Below are 22345 nucleotides of genomic sequence, written 5' to 3'. Positions count from 1 at the left end.
TCCACCATATTACATTATGATCATTCTTGATTTTACCCTATAAAATTCCACTATTTTAGGTTTTAATATTTTTTCATACTTAAATATTCCTTGATTTTATTCAACTAATCTATCAAACTCTCTTCAAGAATTAAACTACTAGTATAATCAAACATCAATTATAGATATCTTATTGATACTAGAAAGAGCTTTTGATATTCCTACCTATATACATCATACACACACTTCATCTTACAAGGAGAATATATTAAACTCTTCAATAAGATATCTTGACATTAGATCTACTATAAATTATCCTATAATTAATGATATATTCACTACTAGATGAATAGCTCTTAAAAAATTATTCTACCCATCAACTTAGTAAAAACATTATGTGTGCTTCCTTACTTTAAAGAAATAATTCTAATCTTTAATAATGTTTAGTGCAATCATAGTGCATTAAATAAATGAAAACACTCAACACCTTCAAGACATACACCATAAATTCAGATTCCAAAAAATATTACAAAATCTTTAAAAATGATCAATTTATAAAAATCAAATTCAAACTTGATATAAATTATATGCTCTAGTTAAAAATTAGGACTGATTGGAACCTATATAAGCAAGATTATAAGATTAATGCTATGAGATTTCCACAATCCATGATGTATACTTTTGAATTTTTGTGTATTCGATTGTGTGTATTTTTTTATCATCAACATTTCCAATCACACTCCGTGATTCATATCATCAGGATGAAAAATAACATCTCCTTGGAATTATTTTTCATCATCTCCTTGGAATTCTTTTCATCCTGATGATGAAACACGGAGTGTGATTCGAAACGTTGATGACAAAAAAATACACACAATCGAATCCAAAAAAATTCAAAAAAAATTATAAGATTCTATTGTTGTGGACAGAGGTTTCCGAGTAAAGGTGTGGAGCCATGACCCAGTTTAAGCGTTGTCTGATATGCTGTGCTCCGTGTCATAAAATCCACGCTTGAGATAGAGGACGAGAGAGTTCTATCTCATTCTTTTCCTATGATCGGCCCTTTGTTTCTGGTATTAGAAATGTGCACAAGCAGCCCAAGCAACCTGCTATTCCAAGAAGAGTCAGTGCTCTTTCCATGCCAATTCCCTTCGGTTCGGCGGCGTAAACGAAGGCAAACACTCCAATTATGGCGCCTGATTTTCCAGCTGTTACATGCTAGAGTATGCAACCAAGGGTTAGCTGATTAAGTTGAATGTGTTTGTCGATTTTAATATAACAGTCTCGATTCCTTAAAAAAAATACTTAAAGTTAGCTGCAATAATTCATATACATAAGATAAGTAGATTCATCTTAAGCCTAAGGAATATAAATCAGTTCATATCATTTTCTTCAGTTCATATCATTTTCTTCATATGCATCATATGCATCTTTGTGTGTATTTATTGTTAAAGACATTTAATAAGCTTGTTCTTGATTGCCATCGAGGCATCGTATTCAAAGTTTCATCCCTATCTATATATATCTCTTTGCCCATATTGTGTTCAGATCTCAAGGGAATATGCTACGTGGGTCGAATCTCTCGGGGCTCATGTAAGCACACGTTCCCAAATAGGAATTGCAGCAAGGATCTATGGTATGTGATAGAATCCTACTCACCCCGAAGTCTGCAATTTTAATTCACTTGGGACTCTCTCTAATCAAGAGATTGGAGGGCTTAATGTCTCTGTGAACAATCCTCCGCCTGTGAAGGTATTTCAATCCCTCCATCACTTGCCAGGCAACCTTTGCCAGGGAGGACTCATTTAGCTTTCTCTTGTGCTTTAATAAATCGGAAATGGAGCCTCCATCCATATATTATAGAACAAATTTCATGTTATCTCCCTGATGGAGTATACCCTGACATTTGACAACATAGGGACAATTGGTTTTCTTAAGAATGTGCATCTCCCTGTTGATGTGGGAAGTGAGGGAGGAATCATGGTCCATGCGGATAGCTTTTAAGGCATGGTGGAGGATTTAGGGTGGAGGACCTTGTACACTATGCCTTCGTTACCATGTCCGAGTATCCCAACTCTTTTCAAATCAGAGAGCTGTACGCTCTGTATGAGAGGAAGGGGCAGTGTAAGAGGCTTTGGCAGGGGTAACCTCTGGTTTTGCAAAGGGATCAGAAGCTTTAATCTCAACCGCTTCTTGGATCCCATCAGCTATCACTTTGCTGTTAGAGAAGTCTTAGCTATCACTGCTTGGGTGAAAGAATTTGGTCTGTAAAGAGGCGTCAATCCCGATCCCCAGAAAGGAAAATAATGCTATCCCTACCTCTATATTTCTATTTGCCCATATTGTGTTCAGATCTCAAGGGAATATGCCCCTAGGTTCCACAGAGATTGAAGAAGTGTAAAAAAATTCATAATCTTACACATTGGCTGAAAGTTGTCCTCTTCATCTAAGATACCTTGCCTGCCTTTCTCTCGTCTTGAGTGATGATGCTAGAGGAGAGGGCTGCGATAATTAGGTAGTAATTACATATTACTAGCTTGTAATCGCTTTGGCTTAAGAAACAACTCTTTAGTAATTTATTCTATTATTTTACTTTGTAGAATGCAAGCAATGGATTATTTTACTTCCAACAATGGCGTCTTTTGGTTTTATCTCAATATGTAGGCCAATCATGTTAATCAATTGCCATGAAGAACTCAATTCAAAGATTATGGAACTACCAATATGAATTTATTTTTTCCCATCTTTCACTAACCTATGCTTATCATGGTTTTTCCCATATTTGACTAACCTATGCTTATCATGGGTGGAGAAAAGCTAGATCAGAAAAAAAGGACAAGGTGAAAGGCTAGTGGAAAGCAAGAAGACCATCAATACCAATGTGAAGGATAGGGGTAAAGAAAATTAGTGTTATAACTAGTATGATAAAGAATAACATGCAAAGAGACTTATTGCAAGATACATTTGGGACTAGATCCTATAATAATAAACTACTAATAAAATAATGTATTTAATATAAAAGACTTATTAGAACCTTTCAATTGAATTTTAGCATAGCTTGCTCAATTCATTCTAGATCATCATTACTTCCTTTTATCCCAGTCTATCTTGGGTAAAGGATTAGAAATAATGTACTATTTTTGTAAAGAGGATCAACAATATTTCCATCATCATTCATAACATGTGGCAAGCAATTGAATATGCTTTTAATTGTAGAGAGATCATCTTGGAACGGTCCCTCTTTCAAACTTCATGGTCATTTGAACAATTATCCCCAAAATATTTTATTCTTTCTTAATTTTTGCAAATATTTCTCAAACATTCAGTTGTTGACTAAATGTTTAATGAAGACTTGGATTTATACAAGTTTAAGTTTATCTATTCCAATTCAACCTCTATACTTTTGGCTGCTTGTTTGTTTTAACATGATTCTTTATCATTTATATTAAGAATCCCACTCCTTCACTTTTTTTGAAAACATATCTTATGGACTTCTATTAACTACCTAGCTACAAAGTTCTAAAAAGGCTAATTAGTATCATGCATGTCATGGAAACATGCAATGTGCATTATTAGAGCTCCCTCCACCTTTCTCATTATTTTTAGTTTGTTTAGGTCTAGGAGTAATCCATTTTTAGACATCTTGATGATGCATCCCAAAGTACAATTCAAAATATTGATGCAAAAAACTCATCCACTCAAATCCAAAAGTAATAATTTAATAAATGTCACATTATGGAAATCTATTAATATTAAGTCATATTTCATCTTATAATAATATAATTAATATAAAAATATCAAACTTGTTAAATTCAATTTTTAATTAAATGATATTCAACTATATTAATATGATATTAGATTCTATGTTGAAAAAAGTCAAAATTAATCCCTAGGAATTGAAACATTCAATTTTTAAGCATTTTGTCAATTTATTTCAAACTGAACTTGATCATTGATTTGCACTTCTAGATCTCACAAACACAGACCTATACTTATCCACTTGACACAAGCTCACTAATGTAAATTTTTGAAGCACTAGAACATGTGGTAAGCAATACTTTTGCATGCATAAACCTTTGAACATTTCTATCAAGGGTGGTTCCATTAAAATATAACCAAATTTATAAAACTACTTAGTGCATTCATTCATATTAGAAAACTGAATTATCATAAAAATAATCATGCTTTGTGAATGAGAATGATTGAATAGAAACTCAATTCACTTGTGTCAAATCTATTAGGCAATATAATCACATGCTTATAAGAAAGAAATATAGTTCTATTTGAACTGTATTGGAACCATAAAAATAGGGAGCCAAATTATGAATTACACATACCTAGTAATCCATCATGCTTAAAAACCTTTGAACATTTTAATCAAATGTGGCTCCTTTAAGATATGACCAAAATTGTAAAAACTAATTAATTAGTGCATTTCGACAAAGTAGTAAAGTAGATTAGAATAGAAATAAAGGTGTTTTATGAATAGGATTGATGGTATCCTAAACTAATTGACTTGTGCCAAATCTACGAGGAAATAAAGTTACAACATGTGAGAAATAAATATAGCCATATTGATTTTGCACTAGAATCTTTTAAAATTAGAAAAATATTGCATACCACTTATGCTCAGTAATCCTTTTTAAGTGAGAAATATCCCACAAGCAATCACGAAAGAAGATTATAAAGAGGTTGTTAATGAATTATAAGTGTGGGATATTAATCAACTTGTCATTACCCCAAGCTAGGAAATGTGGCAAGAGAGGATCCACAAATAGGTTCAATCACTCCCTTGAAATATCATAGCCTATCATGAAAAAAATATGACCATGCAACTACCTAATCCAACTATACTTTCTTATAGCCTGTACGAATAATATCGATCACTTACAATTATGTGCATGCAGCAATCCATCTCCTAAAATATATTCTCAATGACTAGGTCATAGATAATTAACTTAGCGACTATCTCCTAAAACATCATACAAGCATGAATATATAGCCTTCTACATCACTCAAATGACCATGACGATACAAAGAGACAAATTAAAATGCATATACAGTCACCGTTAAGTTACCCCCAAGATCCATATGAGGGAGGACCCATGCCTTAAGAAAGTGGATCTCATTAGGATCACACGGAATTTGGGCTTTCTAGGTAAAGATAAAAAATCTTCATTGAGCTAAAGGACCAATTGCAATTGCTTCCTCTTCAATCAAATCTTTGACTTGCAATAACCATAGGAACGTTTCACCCAACACAAAGACATGACGACATACAAACCAACCAATCTACATGCAAGAAAAGAAGACCTCCTTATGCCTCGCCACCACCAAATGGAAATAAAAAAGAATGTCATAAAGACAAAAACATTTGCAAGCCATTTAGGGGAGAAGACCTAGTAGTTTAAAACCCTAACTTTGCGCTTCTCAAAATCCTACTTGGAAATTTCAATCACTCCCAATTTTTTACAGCGACATACTTGGTACATCCCTTGCTTATAACTAAGGTTTCATAGCCACATCATCATGTTTTTTGTCAAGGCGTCCAAAATAGTCCATAAAAAAGGTGAGACCAATAGTCATGCATAAGGGGGCCTCATACTTGTGCAACTGATGTGGCATCACATGATTGATTGCTTTTTACAATCAAGGATACATTTCATTCAATTCTAGGTATTAAAGTTAAACAACTATTGGTACAATGTTGTCAATAAAATTGAACAATAAATCAACAAATATAAGTATTAAATTAACAAGTACTATCACAACAATTGAAATACGCTTTGCTACTCGGTCCTCTCCAAGACACACATCTTTATATTTGAAACCATGAGGGCTTTTAATCCTGTACATGCATAATTTTACTTTTTTAAGAAGTCATGAGAATCTTATAAGATGAGGCATGGAGGAGTTGGCCTCTACATTTGACATGAAATGTATCAACCTTGTGCAGTTGAACAAATCTTCAAATATGCTGAACACCATGTATGCAAAGTGCAGGAATTTTGTAGATTGTCTGAAAGTTGTTGCATCTCCTAGAACGTAATCGTTGTAGCTGACCCGAGACATGAGTATTTTAATGAAGAATCGATACTATTATATCAAAATCAACAAACACTTGTCCAACTTGATCAGCTAAACATACTCCCGGCATGTAATAAAGCAAGAACTTTATAACAGAGTATGTAAATGCATCAAAGGATAATAGGGGATTTTCACAATGTTTCTAGGATGAGGAACGGGATAGTTTCAGGATGGCAATTATTCTCATATATTAGGGATAGCTATTAAAAAAGTTACATAAAAAATAATATTTGAGCTAAAAGAAGCTGAGATTTTTAAAAAACTATTTTCCGACTGTATGTAAGCAGCGAACAAGGGCACAACTGAGGATATTTTACATAGGTTGAAGCGTCGGGACACCTCGCTATCACCGGAAAGACCGAAAAGATACAATAAGAATAAAACTTTGTTCGCTAAAACATGGCAGAATTACATAATCAACGAGAAAGGAAAATAAATTTGTGTTGCAGCAGCTGGATGCGGTGAAAAGAGCTACTGTATCAGACAATCAAGGAGATTCAGCAGATGACGGTTGTTATGAATGCCTTCGTCGCTGTCAACAAGAGAGTACGCAACCTAATACATTGGTTCTTATCGTGCAGGTCAGTTTCGTTGAATACCAAAACTTGTTTAAAAAATTAGGTGGGATTTCGAGGCGAGAAACAGAGTAGTTAAATTACAGTGGAAACGGTAAATGGTAATGGCTACACGAACGGGAGCGGCAATGGCAACGACAAGTATGAAAACGGAAAGCTGAAATGCTACGGTAACGGGAAATATCTGAGCTGCTGAAGCTGTGGGCCCGATCACCTAAGTCAAAGCTTCGAGTGTGCCGGTTAAGCCGGGCCCCAGAAATACATATCGATGTTTTGTGTCACGCCAATATTTGTCATAATACGCCGATAAGATCGAACTTCCCACCATCAAGGTGAGAGTTATTCCTTACAAGATAGTTGTTGGAAGGACCCGCTAGTCCTAACCCTAACATAACTTTTTAAATCTATTCATAATTAATTCTAATTAAATTTCATTTATGCAAATGCAAAAAAATTAGGTTAACTAACATGTATTTTAAACAAATAAAGCGATACATAATGTTCATGCAATGAAATTATAACATGCAACGCTTATCATGTAACATAGTAAAGTGAAATGGAAGTAAGATACTCATGAAAGGAGATCAACATGAAAAATATCTATAACTAATGCACCATAATCAAATTAACTAATTAAATACCTTCATGCATGTAGTTCATGAAAATAAAAAGTAACGGTAAGTAAATCATTGATCAGAAGAAAATTTAAAAATATTATTATATATTTTCTTAGTTTTTCTATATGTTAGTAAATGACATTTTTGAAGGCCTTCAGGGCATTTTTAGCCCTTGAAAGTGGCAAAAGAAGGTATGTTCTTTCACGATTTCGCCTACAACTCTTGGAGACCTTTCCAACGAGTTAAACAACTCCTAATTTCGAGTCCTGTGCAGAAAGTTATGCCTAGTTAAAGTTAGGACAAATTTTATATAGTTTTTTTTGAAAAAATTACATAGTTTTAGATTTTATTATGTAAATAAACCTGATATGACTGTTGGTTTTTTGATTGTCAAGGAGTTGTTGGTGACCTTTGGAATCCCTTGGACTACTATATGTTGGATTTTCGAATTGAATAGAATACTTTTTGGCTTGCTTCAATTTTGTATTATCTTGTCCATCCACACCACCGTAGGTTCTCACTTAGATGTTGTCGTCCGAATCCACAATTTGGATAAGTGATATCAGAGCAAGTTTGCTCCTGTATGTCATATCACACGCGATCAACATATCAAAGATTGAGGTTGGAAACAAGGAATCCTTCAGACTACCTTCCTTTGAGATGCACACGATCGCAGATGGCTAAGTTGCACACCGATGAAGACATTAAAGCATTGGTCGCAGATGCATTGACAAAACAATGAGAAGAAATGATGGAGCAGTTCAAGCAGATGTTGGAAAGTCGTGGGTCACCTGCAAACCCACCATTCACAGGGTATACACCATTCAAGGTGCAAGTGAATTTCGATATACCCACCTTTCAAGGAATGATTGATGCAGATGTCGTTGATGACTGGGTTTCAAAACTGGAAAGATATTTCTCTGTCAACCAATTCTCAGATATATCCTATAATCCGTAATAACTATGCAGTCATAAGTCACATAGTAATATAAAACAAATCAATCTATACAAAGAAAACATGTAGGGATAGAGGAAGTATAGGGCAAATAACAGCAAGCCAAGGAAAATTACCCTGCAAGGACGTAGAAGGAGAGATTGGAGACGTGATTCCACCACAAACAGATCGATCTTCCCAAGTCGCTTACAAGGGTCGATGGAATTGCAGACCGAAACAATCACCGAAAAAATGAAAGCAAGAAAAGAAAAGAAAAGATTTGGAAACCCCCAAAATTGATTAGTCGACCTCTATTTATAATTGGTGTGGCTAAAATTCCATCAAAATGCATGAATTTAATTTAGATAATTACTGATTTTAACTGATTTTAGAAGTTCAGTTTGAAAGGAAACTTAACTGCATTCCGAGCTAATTTCCAAAATTCACTTTGGTTTTTCTTATTTTATTAAATTTTTAATTTTTAATTTTTTATTTAAAAGAATATATATTATATATTCGCATGGCAAATACTAACTTTATATATTTTTATTTATCAACTTTTAATTGATTTAAAATCTTAATAATTTATCTTTTTGAAAATTATTATTATATTTTATTTATTAATTAAAACCTCTAAATCATGAATTTTTGTTTATTTAGTTTAAATATTTAAATCATTTTATTTATTTTGGTCTTTTAAATTTATTGAATTATTATTAACTTTATGTTTGCACATGATTCCATTCCGTGGGTTGATGCCAGTGTGCTAGAAGACCCCTCCTTGGCCATATGTTCACCTTCGATAGTTACCCTGCACCCACCTTGCACTCGACAAAATCGTCAGATAACGATTAAACAAAATTCATTATAATCATCATCATAACATTAAATAATGAAATATCATTAATAACATTAAATATCATCACATAATACCATCATTAATGTCATCACATAATATAATGTTGTTATACACTAATAGTATCAAATGTCTATAATTGTCACTGTCTAACATTTGATTAAAAGTAACCTAAAACCTATGTATCTAAAACGGGTCATGGCAATAGTCCTCAAAGCTAACTAACAAATTCTTACAAAGTGGGTATGAACTACAAGTCTAACCATGTAAGTTCTTGGAAAAACACAATGTTTAAGGGTAGGTCCCCATGTGGCTTCTTAGCTTATTTTGGCTAGCAGTTGCAGCTTAATTTTTTTAGCATTAATTTGTGGAGCTGGTGGCCCCATGAATGTAAAATTTTGATGCTTATAAAATAAGCAATCATCTTAAATTGCATTATTAAAAGAACTACTTAATTCTAATTGGTCACATAAATTGTGGAGAAAAAATTGGAAACAAATAAAAAGAGGGAAATTGTTTTGGAGAGCCACATGTCAATCTTCTCAATAAGCAGTTGCTGCTTATTTCCAACCCCACCTTTTTTCAAAGCTTATTTTAAAGTTTAAGCAGTTGCTGCTCCACTTAAATAGGAAAAGATTCCAGTTTATCTTTTCCTCTTAATTAAAAATTTGCATGGGAAAACTCTAGCTGCTTAATTTTAAGTAGAAATTGCACTTAAGAAGCCGCATGGGGACATGGCATAAGAAAAAAGAGAGTAAACATACACAACTTGGCTTAAAAAGATATTAAGTACCAAAAGTATTCTTAATTATTCATAAGTTCCTATCACATTAGTGCAACCCATGCCTTTACATGACACACTCTTAGGTGATGAAACTAAGCACAAATATTAAGATTGGCATTGTAAGGACCCAAGAAAGGACCTCGACAATGGAAAAACCATTAATTGAGCAAAACCAAGAGAAATCAACCAATCAAGAAGGCTTAGGTCCCCTCAACAAGTACAAGATGAATATAAAATATAAGAATTATAGTAGACTTGTCAACATGATCACAACTTAAACTTGACCAATATATTCAAATTTGGTCATATTTATAAAATGGTCATGGAAAGGGGTTTAAAAGTCATAGTGGTTTAATTAATTCCTTTTTAATGTGCGCTAAATATTAATCTTGTAACCTTGGATCTTAGTAAATAATAACCACAAAATAGAAATTTAAAGAAAAATGTTTCTAGACCTTTAAGACAGAATCTTGTGAAGTTGAGCGAAAAATTTAAATAGGCCAATGGTGAGGGGTCAAAATTTGGGATGGAAAATTGAATATGTTAGCATAAAGCACTATGCTTAGAATTGATAGAATATTATCTAATTCTTGTGACACAAAAAATATTTTTTTAAAGGATTGTTTTAAAATGTCTTTCACTTGAAAGATAAAGCCAACAATATGCTCTTTTTGTAGAGAGTATTCTCTACACAATTAAAAATGTTGTCTTTCTAATAAATGGGATGGATTTTCATAGAATCATATGTATAGATTTTGTATTAAAAAATTATGAGCTAAAAAAATTTAGAGCTTTTTGGTCTCTAAAGTATGAAGTGTTATATATATTAAAATTGACCTTTCAGATATTTTGAGCACATTAGAAAAGTACTTTTGTCTCTAGATTACACCATATGAAATTTGATAGTCCCCTTGCTTAAAAATTTTGCTTCCGGATTCAAAAGTTTGATACCATGTTTGAGCAACAAATTATGAAAGTATAATGATGCCTTGATATATGTAGGACAAGGAGGAAGTAGGAAGGCAAAACTAAAATTTGACTTATATGATTCATGTAAGACACTCGAGACAAGTGTTAGAGCATGTGTCTTGTGGGTATGAGTTGAAACAACTAAGCTCTTAAGTGAGATTAAGTTAGTGTAAATAGGTCTATAAGGTCTTAGAGCTAGATAAATGGAAACTAGATGTATAAAAGCTCTTTTCTTACAAACAATAGTTACCATAATTTAAATATTATTTGAAAAACCATATTCAATGAATAAATATAAGAATCTACTCATAGAATGAAGCTAAACTAAATAGTTTAATAAGGGTGATATCGCAAGATGTGTCCCACTTGTGCAATGGGGCCATAAAATTGAGCGGAAAATGATAAAATAAAATGCTTTTAAATGAAGAATATTCACTACAAGGTGATGTCCCCATAGCCTTTAGATGAAGCGTTTGTCAAATTTAAAATATTTCATATTCAAAAAGCTTAGTTTTTTCTTTACAACTATTTTAGACTTAGATGTATAGTTTAAAATTGAATATTTTAATACTGTCTTTTAAATATTAGATTTGTTTTAGATTCCTATTTTTTAATTATTACTCTCAATTATTTTAAACATAAATTAATTTTAAAAAAATATAGTTAATGAAAAACCTATATCTCTTTCTTCTCTTACATTTTAAATCTAAACATTACATTTAATCTAATGATTTTCTTTAACTTTAATTAAAAAAATAAATGTACAACTAATCCATACTTTTATTATCTTTTATAAAAAATAACAACAGTAGAATATATTGCATACACAGACTATTATGTTTTTACACACATGTAATTTACTTACGTAGATTAATTTGTTTTATCTTTCTAATTCCAATACAAGGCTCTTCATTTTCCTTTGAGTTTAATGCTTAAAAATTGTCTTAAAAAAAAGTATGATCTTTTATAAAAAATAACAACAGTAGAATATATTGCATACACAGACTATTATGTTTTTACACACATGTAATGTACTTACGTAGATTAATTTGTTTCATCTTTCTAATTCCAATACAAGGCTCTTCATTTTCCTTTGAGTTTAATGCTTAAAAATTGTCTTAAAAAACATTTTTTATTATCTTATCAATAGGCCAAAAAATTCTCTTTAACTTAGAGCTGACTGAATGTCGAATTAAATAGATGTGTTCCCTACTTAGTGGATCATTGACACGTGAGATGATCAAATTGGTAGTTTGTAGCAATATTGTAATCACATGAAGTTTCCTTTTTTCTAACAAATATTTGTATTAGCATAGCATGTAAGAGGTACTCATTGCAATTGGAGTTATAGAGCAGAAAAGGCTGAAAATTTGAAAATGAGAAGAAAGGAGAATCTAATGTGTATAAACTATTTACAGGTATTAATATCTTGTACAGCTTAAGTCTTTTGAAATAGATATTTCGTTTAAGTGCTAGTTGTAGATATTTAAGGGCTATTTATATATATTTTTTTAACTTAAAATCTTTTGTGATAATCTTTCTTAGAGTACGCATTAAGGAAGGAAGGAAGGTTTGGAGGACAAGACGAAGGAAGGACGATGGGGGTTTGAGTGGGTGCTAGGTAAGGGGCACTAGGTAAGGGGCACCTCATCTCATTTCTTCCGATCCCATCGAGTGCTTTGGCGTTGGTTCCGATGATCTATACGTAACATGCCGTAAGAAGGAAGCTCTGGCTATGGTTGTCTATAGGAAGTAGTGTGTTGGCTAGCGCTTGGGAGTGCTAGGTTTAAACCGGCAGATGCCGGTAGTAAAGAAAATAGAATGGCTGGTGGGAAGCGTCGGGATCTCCGTGTCATAATCAAAACCTCACTCACCCGATGTCATGATCGCAGGAAGACAGCGTAAAGATCCTAATAGAAGTAAGTAACCTTTCTCGGGTCGATCACCAGGGCTCTGCTCCTTGGTCCCTATGAAAAGCACTTCAGTGTCGGTCGATGACGAAAGCTTTGTTGGCTCAGTTTCGGTTTCCATTTATTTTAAGTTTAATAAGTTTAATTATTCAATTTTTAAGTTTTTTTTTTAATGGCATTTTGTTGAACTTTACCTGTTTTGAGTTGCATAGCCAGTCAGGTTATTTCTGAGTGAGGACCTTTCCAAAATCAATCTGCCAGGTTACTTCTGAGTGAGGAGCTGTCCAAAATGACATGTTAACTGCATGTTAAAATGTTAAAATTTATGTTATTGCGGAAGTCACAGTTAATTCTGTTGATCATGATTGATCTATAATTTTCATAGAAAACAATAACACAAAAATTATTGATCCGTACTGTACTGGTTTGAAACCAATTTAAGCGCAGGTGAAGACCCTATAGTTTTCATTTGGGATGCATGTGAAGAGTGGGTCTACACGCTCCACCAAATGCAATGATTGTGAACTTTTCGTAGCCCTATACTATAGATCCATCTTCACCATATGGTTGTAATTAAAAAGCTCGGAGGCGAAATCCACAATGACCTTCACAAAATGGGTTCTGCTTATTATGGTCTGTGCAGCGGTTGCAGCTCAAGCCAGGGCATGCAGGGCCAGATGTGAAAATCATCATTACAGCTGCTCTAAACGCGGATCGTTTCCGTGTCCTTCTCGCTGTCCGCGGATTTGCTACGTCAACTGCAAGCGCTGCAAGGTCAAATGCCCCGTGGAGAGCACCCGTAAGCCACAGAAATTACTAATTCTCATGTTTACAACAAAATAAGAGCTATTGTTTTCTGGAAAATCATTGTATCTATCTAAGATGTACTACTTTGTGTGCAGGACGTCTGTCTGAAGCATCTTTGTCTGCGGCCTGTGACAAGCCGGGTGCGGTGTGCCACGACCCGCGGTTCATAGGCGGGGATAGCAGTATGTTCTATTTCCACGGCAAAAAGGGCAAAGACTTCTGCCTTGTCTCCGACAAAGATCTGCACATCAACGCGCACTTCATGGGCAAGAGCGCAACGCAGGAGCAAGAGCTGAAGCACGACTTGACGTGGGTGAAGTCTATCGGCGTGCGCTTCGGTTCCCATCAAATCTACCTTGGAGCCAACAAAGTTGCCCGCTGGGAAAGCGCCCTGGATCAGCTCACGCTCCTTGTCGATGGGCAAAGCGTTCTTCTCCCGCCCCGTAGAGGCGCCCAGTGGGAGGACCGGTTGAGCCCGTTGAAGATCACACGTGTACTGAATGTTAATGCTGTAATACTGCAAGTGCCACACAAATTCAGTCTAACGGCCTGGGTGGTTCCCGTTACGGCCGAGGAGTCTAGGGTTCATGGCTACGGGATGACTGAAGATGACTGCCTTGCGCACCTGCAGCTGAATTTTAAGTTCTATGAGCTCAGCCCTAATGTGAACGGCGTTTTGGGGCAGACGTACTCTTCTGGGTTTAAGAGCCACTTGAAGGTGGGCGGTGTTATGGAAGGGGAGGATAAATTTGCAGTGTCGCATCTCTTTGCTACGGACTGTAAGGTTGCCAGGTTTGTCGAAGGAATGGAATCGCGGCTCGGGTTCTTTAGGTTGTCCCCCACGGTTTAATGCGACTGGCCGGGGTATTGTGTGCCGCTGTTAGAAAGTGAAGGGTACTTAAGCCTTCTAAATAAACGTATTATTATTATTATATGTGAGGCTGTTAGAACCATGTCGTGTGGGCAATACAGCCAGGGAATTGAGCAGGTGAGATTATATTTAAAGCTGCTCTGTTCAGTGACGCTGAACGCGTTGAGGTTGGCCGTTTAAGATCAATGTATGGTTTATCACTGTACTACTGTCATCATTATAATATGTGGGGCTGTTGATTATTATGTTGAAATTGTGTTGTTTAGATTAGATTTAATGAAGTCCTGGTAAGGTTACACGCAAAATTTTCTTGGAAGTTTGAAATCAACGTATGATTTATTAGTGGACCATGTCGATTCAGATATAAGTTTACTCATGTTTATAGATTTATTACCAGTTTTTTATTAAGTTCTCTTTATATATATATATATATATATTTAATTTTGAGTTGTTTTTAATTTTTAAATCTTAATATAAATTCATTACTTTTAAATATTTGTATTTGTATATTTTAAGATAGGAATTTATTGCATTCATTCTATTCTATCTTTTAATTAGCTGAGCCAATCATTGTTGACTCCCTGTCTTATAGATAGTAGGGGAGTAGTAGAGTGCAGATGATAGTTGTTGGTCAGTACTCTACCTGGAGTATTAGTGAAGACAATTAAAAAATTTGGAAAAAAATCGTAAAATATGTTGAACTCAATATTAGTGTGGTTAGAAGGGTGGATATTAGGAGTTCTAGATTACCATTAAAAAATTACTTTTTATAATTATGGTTAGGTTATTACATTAGGTTAATGAATAGTTAAGTATAAATTATAGTTATTGTTTAAAATGTTGATGTGAAGATTTATATAAAATTATCTGTTTGAAATTACCAAATGAAGGTTTATAAAAAAGTCTTTAATGTTTCCATTTTTGCGTAATCTATTTATTTATGCTTTGTTTAGCAAACTAGCTCATGGGGTCATCCTAAGATGGTTCCTCTAGTTCAAAGAAAAGAAGAGAAGATTATACAATATCAATCTTGATGCCTTCTTGTTAATCCTAATTATGTGTGCAAACCTTACATTATGATGGGATTCTAATTTACTTTAGCGACAACTGTTTTGTCAACATTTTGAATAGACAAAAGACACTATTATATTTTGTAATTTATATTATGATCAACATAAGGATTTGATTATCAGTGGAGATCTGTGCAAAATTTTACCAATTTTAATTTGGAATGTTTTATCATGGCCTATTATTGGATCAATTGGTTATTTGACTAGATCTATTGATTGTTCTACTAATGGTTATGCTAGCTAAATTGGTATTGGACCACCTTGAATTGCTCATGCTTATCACTTGATTAGTTGGTTGATGTGGTGAATCATCAGAACAAGCTCATAAAAGTTAGTTGAAGGAAAGGTCAAAACATTTAACCCCTTAAATAAATTTGTCTAGAATAAACTTGTCATCCAGTGATTAATACTTTTAGTTAACCCAAAATATTCAACTCGATTATTATAGAGGATGCTAATCAATTCTTATAGTACTGGAGACCTTCCTTTAAGACATTAGAAGAGGAAGAAAAAATAATTCAAGTAGACTAAATTCATGCTCAAGTTTCGTATTGATTACAAACATTTGCCTCCCTACACATCACCAAACAAAAACAAGACTGAAATTTGTAGATAAAGTCATTTACTATATCATTAACATTAATTAGTAATAAACCATGTGACAAATATAGAGCATCACAAAGAGCAATAAATTACATGACTAACAATGTATATAGATACTCCACATTTTCACTAATCTAACTACAATCATCAAGTACTTAGCAATAGCAGGGGAAGGGTTTCAGTAGTGGACATAGTTTCAATAGTGGACAACTTTTTTGTCAACCCAACCCCCTGTTATTAGATTGTAAAGGAGCCCAAAAAATTGATAACGAAAAGTTCATTAGTGAATATCACATGTACCAATAGTGGATAATTTTGCACAAATGTCCTAGTAGTGGTGCACAAATTGGCCAGTATTGGTACACAAATGGGCTAATTATAGTAAAAAAAGGTGATCTACTACTGGGGCATTTGTCCACTACTACTGCAAATTTTGAGTTATCTACTATTGGTGCAAAGGTTTTTATGTATGAAACAACACTTTTAAATGACCACTTTTTGACCTTTTCGCATATAACGGTTTCCACAACGTGCATCATTACTATGTAGAAGCCAGATCCTTAGTTATAAACAGTTAAGTGGTATACGGAGACACCCAAAAAAAACTGAAATCTGATGTACAGATTGAAAATTCTAGATACGTGAAGTAAGATATGTCCACTACTGATATGCTTCCCCTAATATATATTTTTCTTCTCTAATATTAAATAAAGTTTAATAGATAATATTCATAAATTAACTTTTTCCCCGATTTGATGTCAATTGGGTTGCATAACCCATCAGGTTACTTCCGAGTGGAGTGGTAGGTCTACCCGCTCTGGACAATAGCGTGTGTGTTGGCCTTTCGTTGCCCTTTACTCTTGTATGTATAAATCGATCTGCAGCGTAGCGTAGTAATGAGAAAGCTCAGAGGCAAAATCCACAATTGCATGTACAAAATGGGTTCCGTTTATTATGGTCTTTGCAGCGATTGCAGCTCAAACTAGGGCACAGAGGGCCAGATGTGAAAATCGTCGTTCCAATCGCTACGCAAAATCAATCGCCTGTCCTTCACGCTGTCTCGAGGTTTACTACGTTATTTACAAGCACTGCAAGCCCAAATATTACAAGGACAACATCTGTAAGTCACAGAAATTAATAATGCTAATGTGTACAACAAAATTAGAGCTATTGTTTTCTGGGAAACCATTGTATCTATCTACTAGCAATTGCATTTTGGTGTGCAATGAGTACATCAAAGGGGCATGGAAGTTTGGTATATTTTTTGCATATATTTTTGTAGTACATAAGGTCAAATGGTAAAAGTGATATCTTCAAATCAACTACACTTATAAGGATCTAAAAATTGTTGAAACAAAACCTTTGATTAGGGAGAGAAAGGGATAGAAAAGGGAATAAATAGGAGGAGAGTGAGAGGGGAAAGGAGATAGAGATGGAAATGTAGATGTAAGAGAGGGATATGGAGAGGAGAGGGAGAGATAAAGAGAGAGGAGAGAGGGAGAGATAGAGATGAAAGAGATATATATAGAGAGAGGGAGAGATAGAGAGAGATAGAAAGAAATAGATAGAGATAGGAAGTGACATATATAGAGGTAGAGATAGGGAGAATATAAAATTGGAGAGATATGAAGAGATAATATGATGTAGAGGAGGGCTTATAATCTTCTTTCTCACATGAGCCAACAATCAAAATTGATCTTGAGCATAAATCAATGTTAGTTTCTTCATAATTAGGCTTCTTTCCTAGTAGCCCTCCAAATAGGGTTTTCCCACCATAACTCCTAGTGTAGGCATGATATGAAAAAATGTAAAATCAGTTTCAGATACCCATTTGACTCTTACAAAATGCACTTCAAAATCAAGTAGGATTTCTTTGTACGAAAAGAGTCAAAATTTGATTGTCCCCTCTTCTATTAAGCCTAAAAATGACATAAAATCAACCTTTTTTTTTTGGCCATAACTTTTGTTGTAGACTTTACCTAGAAGATATAAGAGAATTTTTGATACCCATTTGGACCTTATAAAACATATCTCAGAACCAAGGTAGATTACTTTGTATGGAAACCTTCAAAAATCGATTTGCTTGTTCACTATTACCCTAACTAGGGTTTGAGGCGGCCTATCAAGAAAATGCAATAACTTTTGATCTATTTAATGAAAGAAGATGAACCCAACTTTGTCAGAAGCTAGATTCATTCCTCTTCAATCTCGAATTATTTTTAAGTAGGTATATACCCGTACAATTTTGTACAAAACAAAAAAATAGAGAAAAATGTGTTCAGATTTGTAGAATTATTGATGTTCTTTTATTACAGCCACTCCTCCAAATAAACAACCAACCTCTCTCACATTGGGATTCATATTTAAAACATGTATTTATACTATTACAATCACTTTTCAACTTACCAAACTTTCAACCTCCCACTTTATGCAACATTGATGCCTCATATTCCACATTGTGCAGTTTGACAACATTTGCAACATTGACATTTTTTGCAAAATTAGTAAATTATGCAATTTGACACTCCAATCCCTCTAGTGACCTAATATGGACTCAAACCAATATGAAATGGTCTTAAATGATCTTATTACATAAGCAGCATGAAAAAAACCAAAATGCTAATTTTGAACCTACTATAAACCTAGGGTGCTCCTGCACCATCCTCCCCAAGCAAAATTGACTCAAGTCCCCTTGAGGATAGTTCTATAATAATGGATTAAATTTAAATCATGCCATTCGATAACCTCCAAGTGATATCTTCATTAGGCAACCCCTTTTGATGAACTAAATACTAGAAATGCACATTATTCTTTGTGTTCTTAAACTCTTTGTCACCTAAGATATGCTCCAACTGTAGAAGGTTACATGATGGATGATTCTTGGCTTGTTCTTCATTTGAAAATTTTGTTGAATCTATCTCTTTACCTGTTACCAAACCTCCTCCATCCTTGAAATGAAACCCCTTGTTCTCGACATTTGGTGTATGATTAAAATTTCTCTTTTTCCCTTGTAATTTATCCTTGACCTCTTCACGTTTGATGCTCACATATTTCATCTATTGTTGTGTCCTTGTATTTTCTTCTTGATTAGTCATACTAACCTATATTATAGATGAAATAGAATGGCCCATATCCCCTTTTGAAAGTAATAAATTGAACACTCCTTCAACCATCATATCAACATACTCCTTAAACTAGCCTTGGATCTCCAAAATCAATTCATCCTTGACCTTCAATGAAGCAAATTTTAACACCAAATCAATACCATTTCCCTCCAAAATCAAATCATTCTACAAGTCTACTGTCATAGTGTCTCCATGTTTAGTAGTGGTTGCAATGTCCATGTTTTCCTCTTCATCTACCTTTATAAACTCTTTCCTAGCTACCATTATCATATTATCTTTCTTGGTTTGTCTTTTATCCTCTTCTTTCAATGGTGTCAAGGTATAAGATATCCCATCCTTTTCTTTCTCATAGGTATTCATTGTCCCGTCATACATAGCATGCCTATCAAATTGCCAAGGCCTTCCTAGAAGCAAATGATATACATCCATGGGTAATACATCACATAAAATTTTGTCCTTATACCCTCCTATGTTGAACTCCACCCAACTTTGTTCATTGACCAAAATATATTGACCCTCATTCAACCAAGAGACTTTATAAAAAGTAGCATGTGGTATCCTAGGCAACTTAATTTTTTCAACCATCTCAACTAAAACCATATTATCTATACTTCCTGAATCAATTACCACCTTACATACCTTACCCATGAACTTACAAGTTGTTTTGAATAGAGTATTCCTTTGTGGTGGCTCCTTGTCTACTGATGCTTTGATGAGAGTTATTCTTACCATTAGTGATTTTCCAACTTCTGGATTAGCATGTTGAGATGGGGAGTTAACACTCTCATTATCTTCTTCCTGCACCAATTGAATTCTACTTTCTCCTCCATGTGAAGTAGAAGCCTGAACTTCATTGCATTTCCATGCTTGGTGTCCAAACTTGTTGCATTGATAGTACCTTCCTATGAATACATTAGAACCTCTTCCTTGACCTCCAAATATGCCTCTAAAGCTTGATCTACCTCCTCTAAACCCACCTCTTTGATCAACAACTTGGTCTTGGAGTTTTCTTGCATCTTCTTGGCTCTCATATGATTGTCTTGGAGTAGAAAATGAACCTCTTCCTTTGAAATTGCTGACTCTACCCCTAGTTGACTTATCTTGCCTTCTCTTTAGCTTTTCTTCAACCCTAAATTCCATTTGATAGAATTCCTCTACTATCCTTGGGTTATGCAAAATCAACTCATATTGAATCTTAAACCTTAACCCGCTAAGATATCTATCTACCTTCTCCACATCATCCTCCATGTGACCTTCTCTTATGCTCAATTTGTAAAAATCAATGTAAGCTTTGACATCCATATCTCTTTTATTCAAACCTTGAAGTTTCTTATGCAATTGAATTGCATAATCAACTAGTAAGAACTTAGCCTTAAGCTTAGACACAATTCTGTCCCAAGAAACAAATTTTGACTTACTTTTCTTCCTCCTTTTAGTTTTATCATAATCCCACTATAATAGAGCATGACCCTTCAATTTTTTTTTTGCTATCTTCTCTTTGTTACTTAGGTACATCCTCAAATTCAAAATAATTATCAAGTGCCTATATATGGAGGTACCTATTTATGGAGGTAAGTTCTCCATCATTCGAGTTACCCCCATACATAGGTACATCCATTTTTACCTTGTGTTTATCTCCCTTGATTTCTCTCAGTAACTTGGCCATCCTCTGCTTTTCAGTATCCAATTCCTCCCCCTCCTCTTCTTCTTCTTCTTCTTCTTCTTCTTGGGGATTCTCCCTTTCCCCTTCCTCTTTGTGATAAATCTCATCATCCATGACCATGCCTCTCCTTTGACTGGTTTCAAAAGCCTCAAGCCTTGCTACCAAAATATCTTGTATCTCCTTCAACCTCCTCATCTCTCTTTTAGTCTTATCTTCCATTTCATTCATTTTTGTAGCCATGCGGTTACCTTTTGGAGGAATCTTGTTATCTTTCACTTCAACCTTTCCATTTGATGTAGATGCAAGAGGCTTAATTGCAGACTTGCAAACAAATGTAAGATAAGGATCCAAACCCCACACTCTTAAGATGTTTCAAATGCATCTAATACCTCTAAGAGGCTCAAAAATTGTCTTCCACTAAGCCAAGTGGCTCCTTTTCCTCTACACGATTTAAAAACTCCCAAGAAACATGTATCTAAGGTACTCAAGTCATTAAGTCTTCATTTGTCAAGGTAACCCAAGTACTAGCCTGCAACTAGACCTAGGCTCATACGAGCCCTGCAAACACTATTTTAAGCAGTTACCTTCCGAAAGTTGCAAAACACCAGACAAAAAAATCATAGATTAGGATACCCTTTTCATCCAACAATAACATATCCAAAAATTAGGTACTATTACTTTTGACCAACAATCTCAAAAACTCACTGTCCTCTATACCCGGTAGGCTAATTAAGATAAATATGCAAAGAAAGCACTTCCAAAACCCATCTACAAAAGGAAGCCTTTCATATAGTCTTTGGTTATGATCCTAAACGAATCATTTTCTAGGTTTTATGGTCAAGTTATGCTTCTTTATACCCTATCTCCAAAACCCTCTCCATTTCACCCTTAAACCTAGGGCTTGCTCAAAAACCCATCAAACATCACTTCCAGAATCAAATGAAGGATGATTAATCATGTCCTGAATATACCCTTACTATTTCAAACATAAAATAGTCCCTTCTTAAGGTTGATTTGCTACTGCTATAACTATGGCACTAAAACCATGCATTTTCAGTCAATCCTCCATGGTGTAAACCAAACTTTCACTCCTTCCTATCATTAAAGTGTCAGGAATGTATGATAAAAGTTAGGGATGATCCAATCCATAGGAAGAAGAGTCCTACATCTATGGTTCGATCATTGTTTCAAAGGAAACTAACAAAATAGTGAACAAAAATGTCTGCAGACTTAGGAATGATTAGTGCAGTGTGTTATTCCAAGGCCCATCTAACCTTTAGAAGATTAAAACCATGTAAGGATGCAAACACACCACCCTCACTTCATTAAAAAACCAATATCAAAACTACTTTAGTGTAAAGAAAACATGAAACCACAGATTTGCAGGAAAATAAATGAGTTTGATTGATGTTTGAGTTACAGTCCATACAATCCTGTACTCCCTTGTGCTCTCCCTCATACAAATGTCTCTCAGGGATTTTAATAGGCCTCCAAC

The 22345-nt window shown here is 34.4% G+C and overlaps 1 protein-coding gene and 1 pseudogene across 1 annotated transcript; one reads left to right on the top strand and one right to left on the bottom strand.

Annotated features, from left to right (window-relative positions):
* Window positions 1–1029: 1029 nt before the first annotated feature.
* On the bottom strand, window positions 1030–2183 carry LOC131872506 (mitogen-activated protein kinase kinase 9-like; annotated as a pseudogene).
* Window positions 2184–12888: 10705 nt separating this feature from the next.
* LOC131045122 (uncharacterized) lies at window positions 12889–14642 on the top strand. The gene is made up of 2 exons (XM_057978654.2): window positions 12889–13510; window positions 13614–14642. Exons 1-2 carry the CDS (start codon window positions 13312–13314, stop codon window positions 14366–14368), a joined length of 954 nt encoding a protein of 317 aa, XP_057834637.1. The 5' UTR covers window positions 12889–13311; the 3' UTR covers window positions 14369–14642.
* Window positions 14643–22345: the final 7703 nt, after the last annotated feature.

The sequence above is a fragment of the Cryptomeria japonica genome, unplaced genomic scaffold (assembly GCF_030272615.1).
Source record: "Cryptomeria japonica unplaced genomic scaffold, Sugi_1.0 HiC_scaffold_627, whole genome shotgun sequence".
Classification (NCBI taxonomy): Eukaryota; Viridiplantae; Streptophyta; class Pinopsida; order Cupressales; family Cupressaceae; genus Cryptomeria; species Cryptomeria japonica.
Note: the sequence above shows the minus strand (reverse complement) of the source record. Positions and strands in the feature narration are given on the sequence as shown.

Coding starts and splice junctions, on each gene's coding strand:
- LOC131045122 (XM_057978654.2), top strand. CDS start 13,312: ATGACCTTCACAAAATGGGTTCTGCTTATTATGGTCTGTGCAGCGGTT. Junction 13,511..13,613: donor ATGCCCCGTGGAGAGCACCC/GTAAGCCACAGA, acceptor CTTTGTGTGCAG/GACGTCTGTCTGAAGCATCT.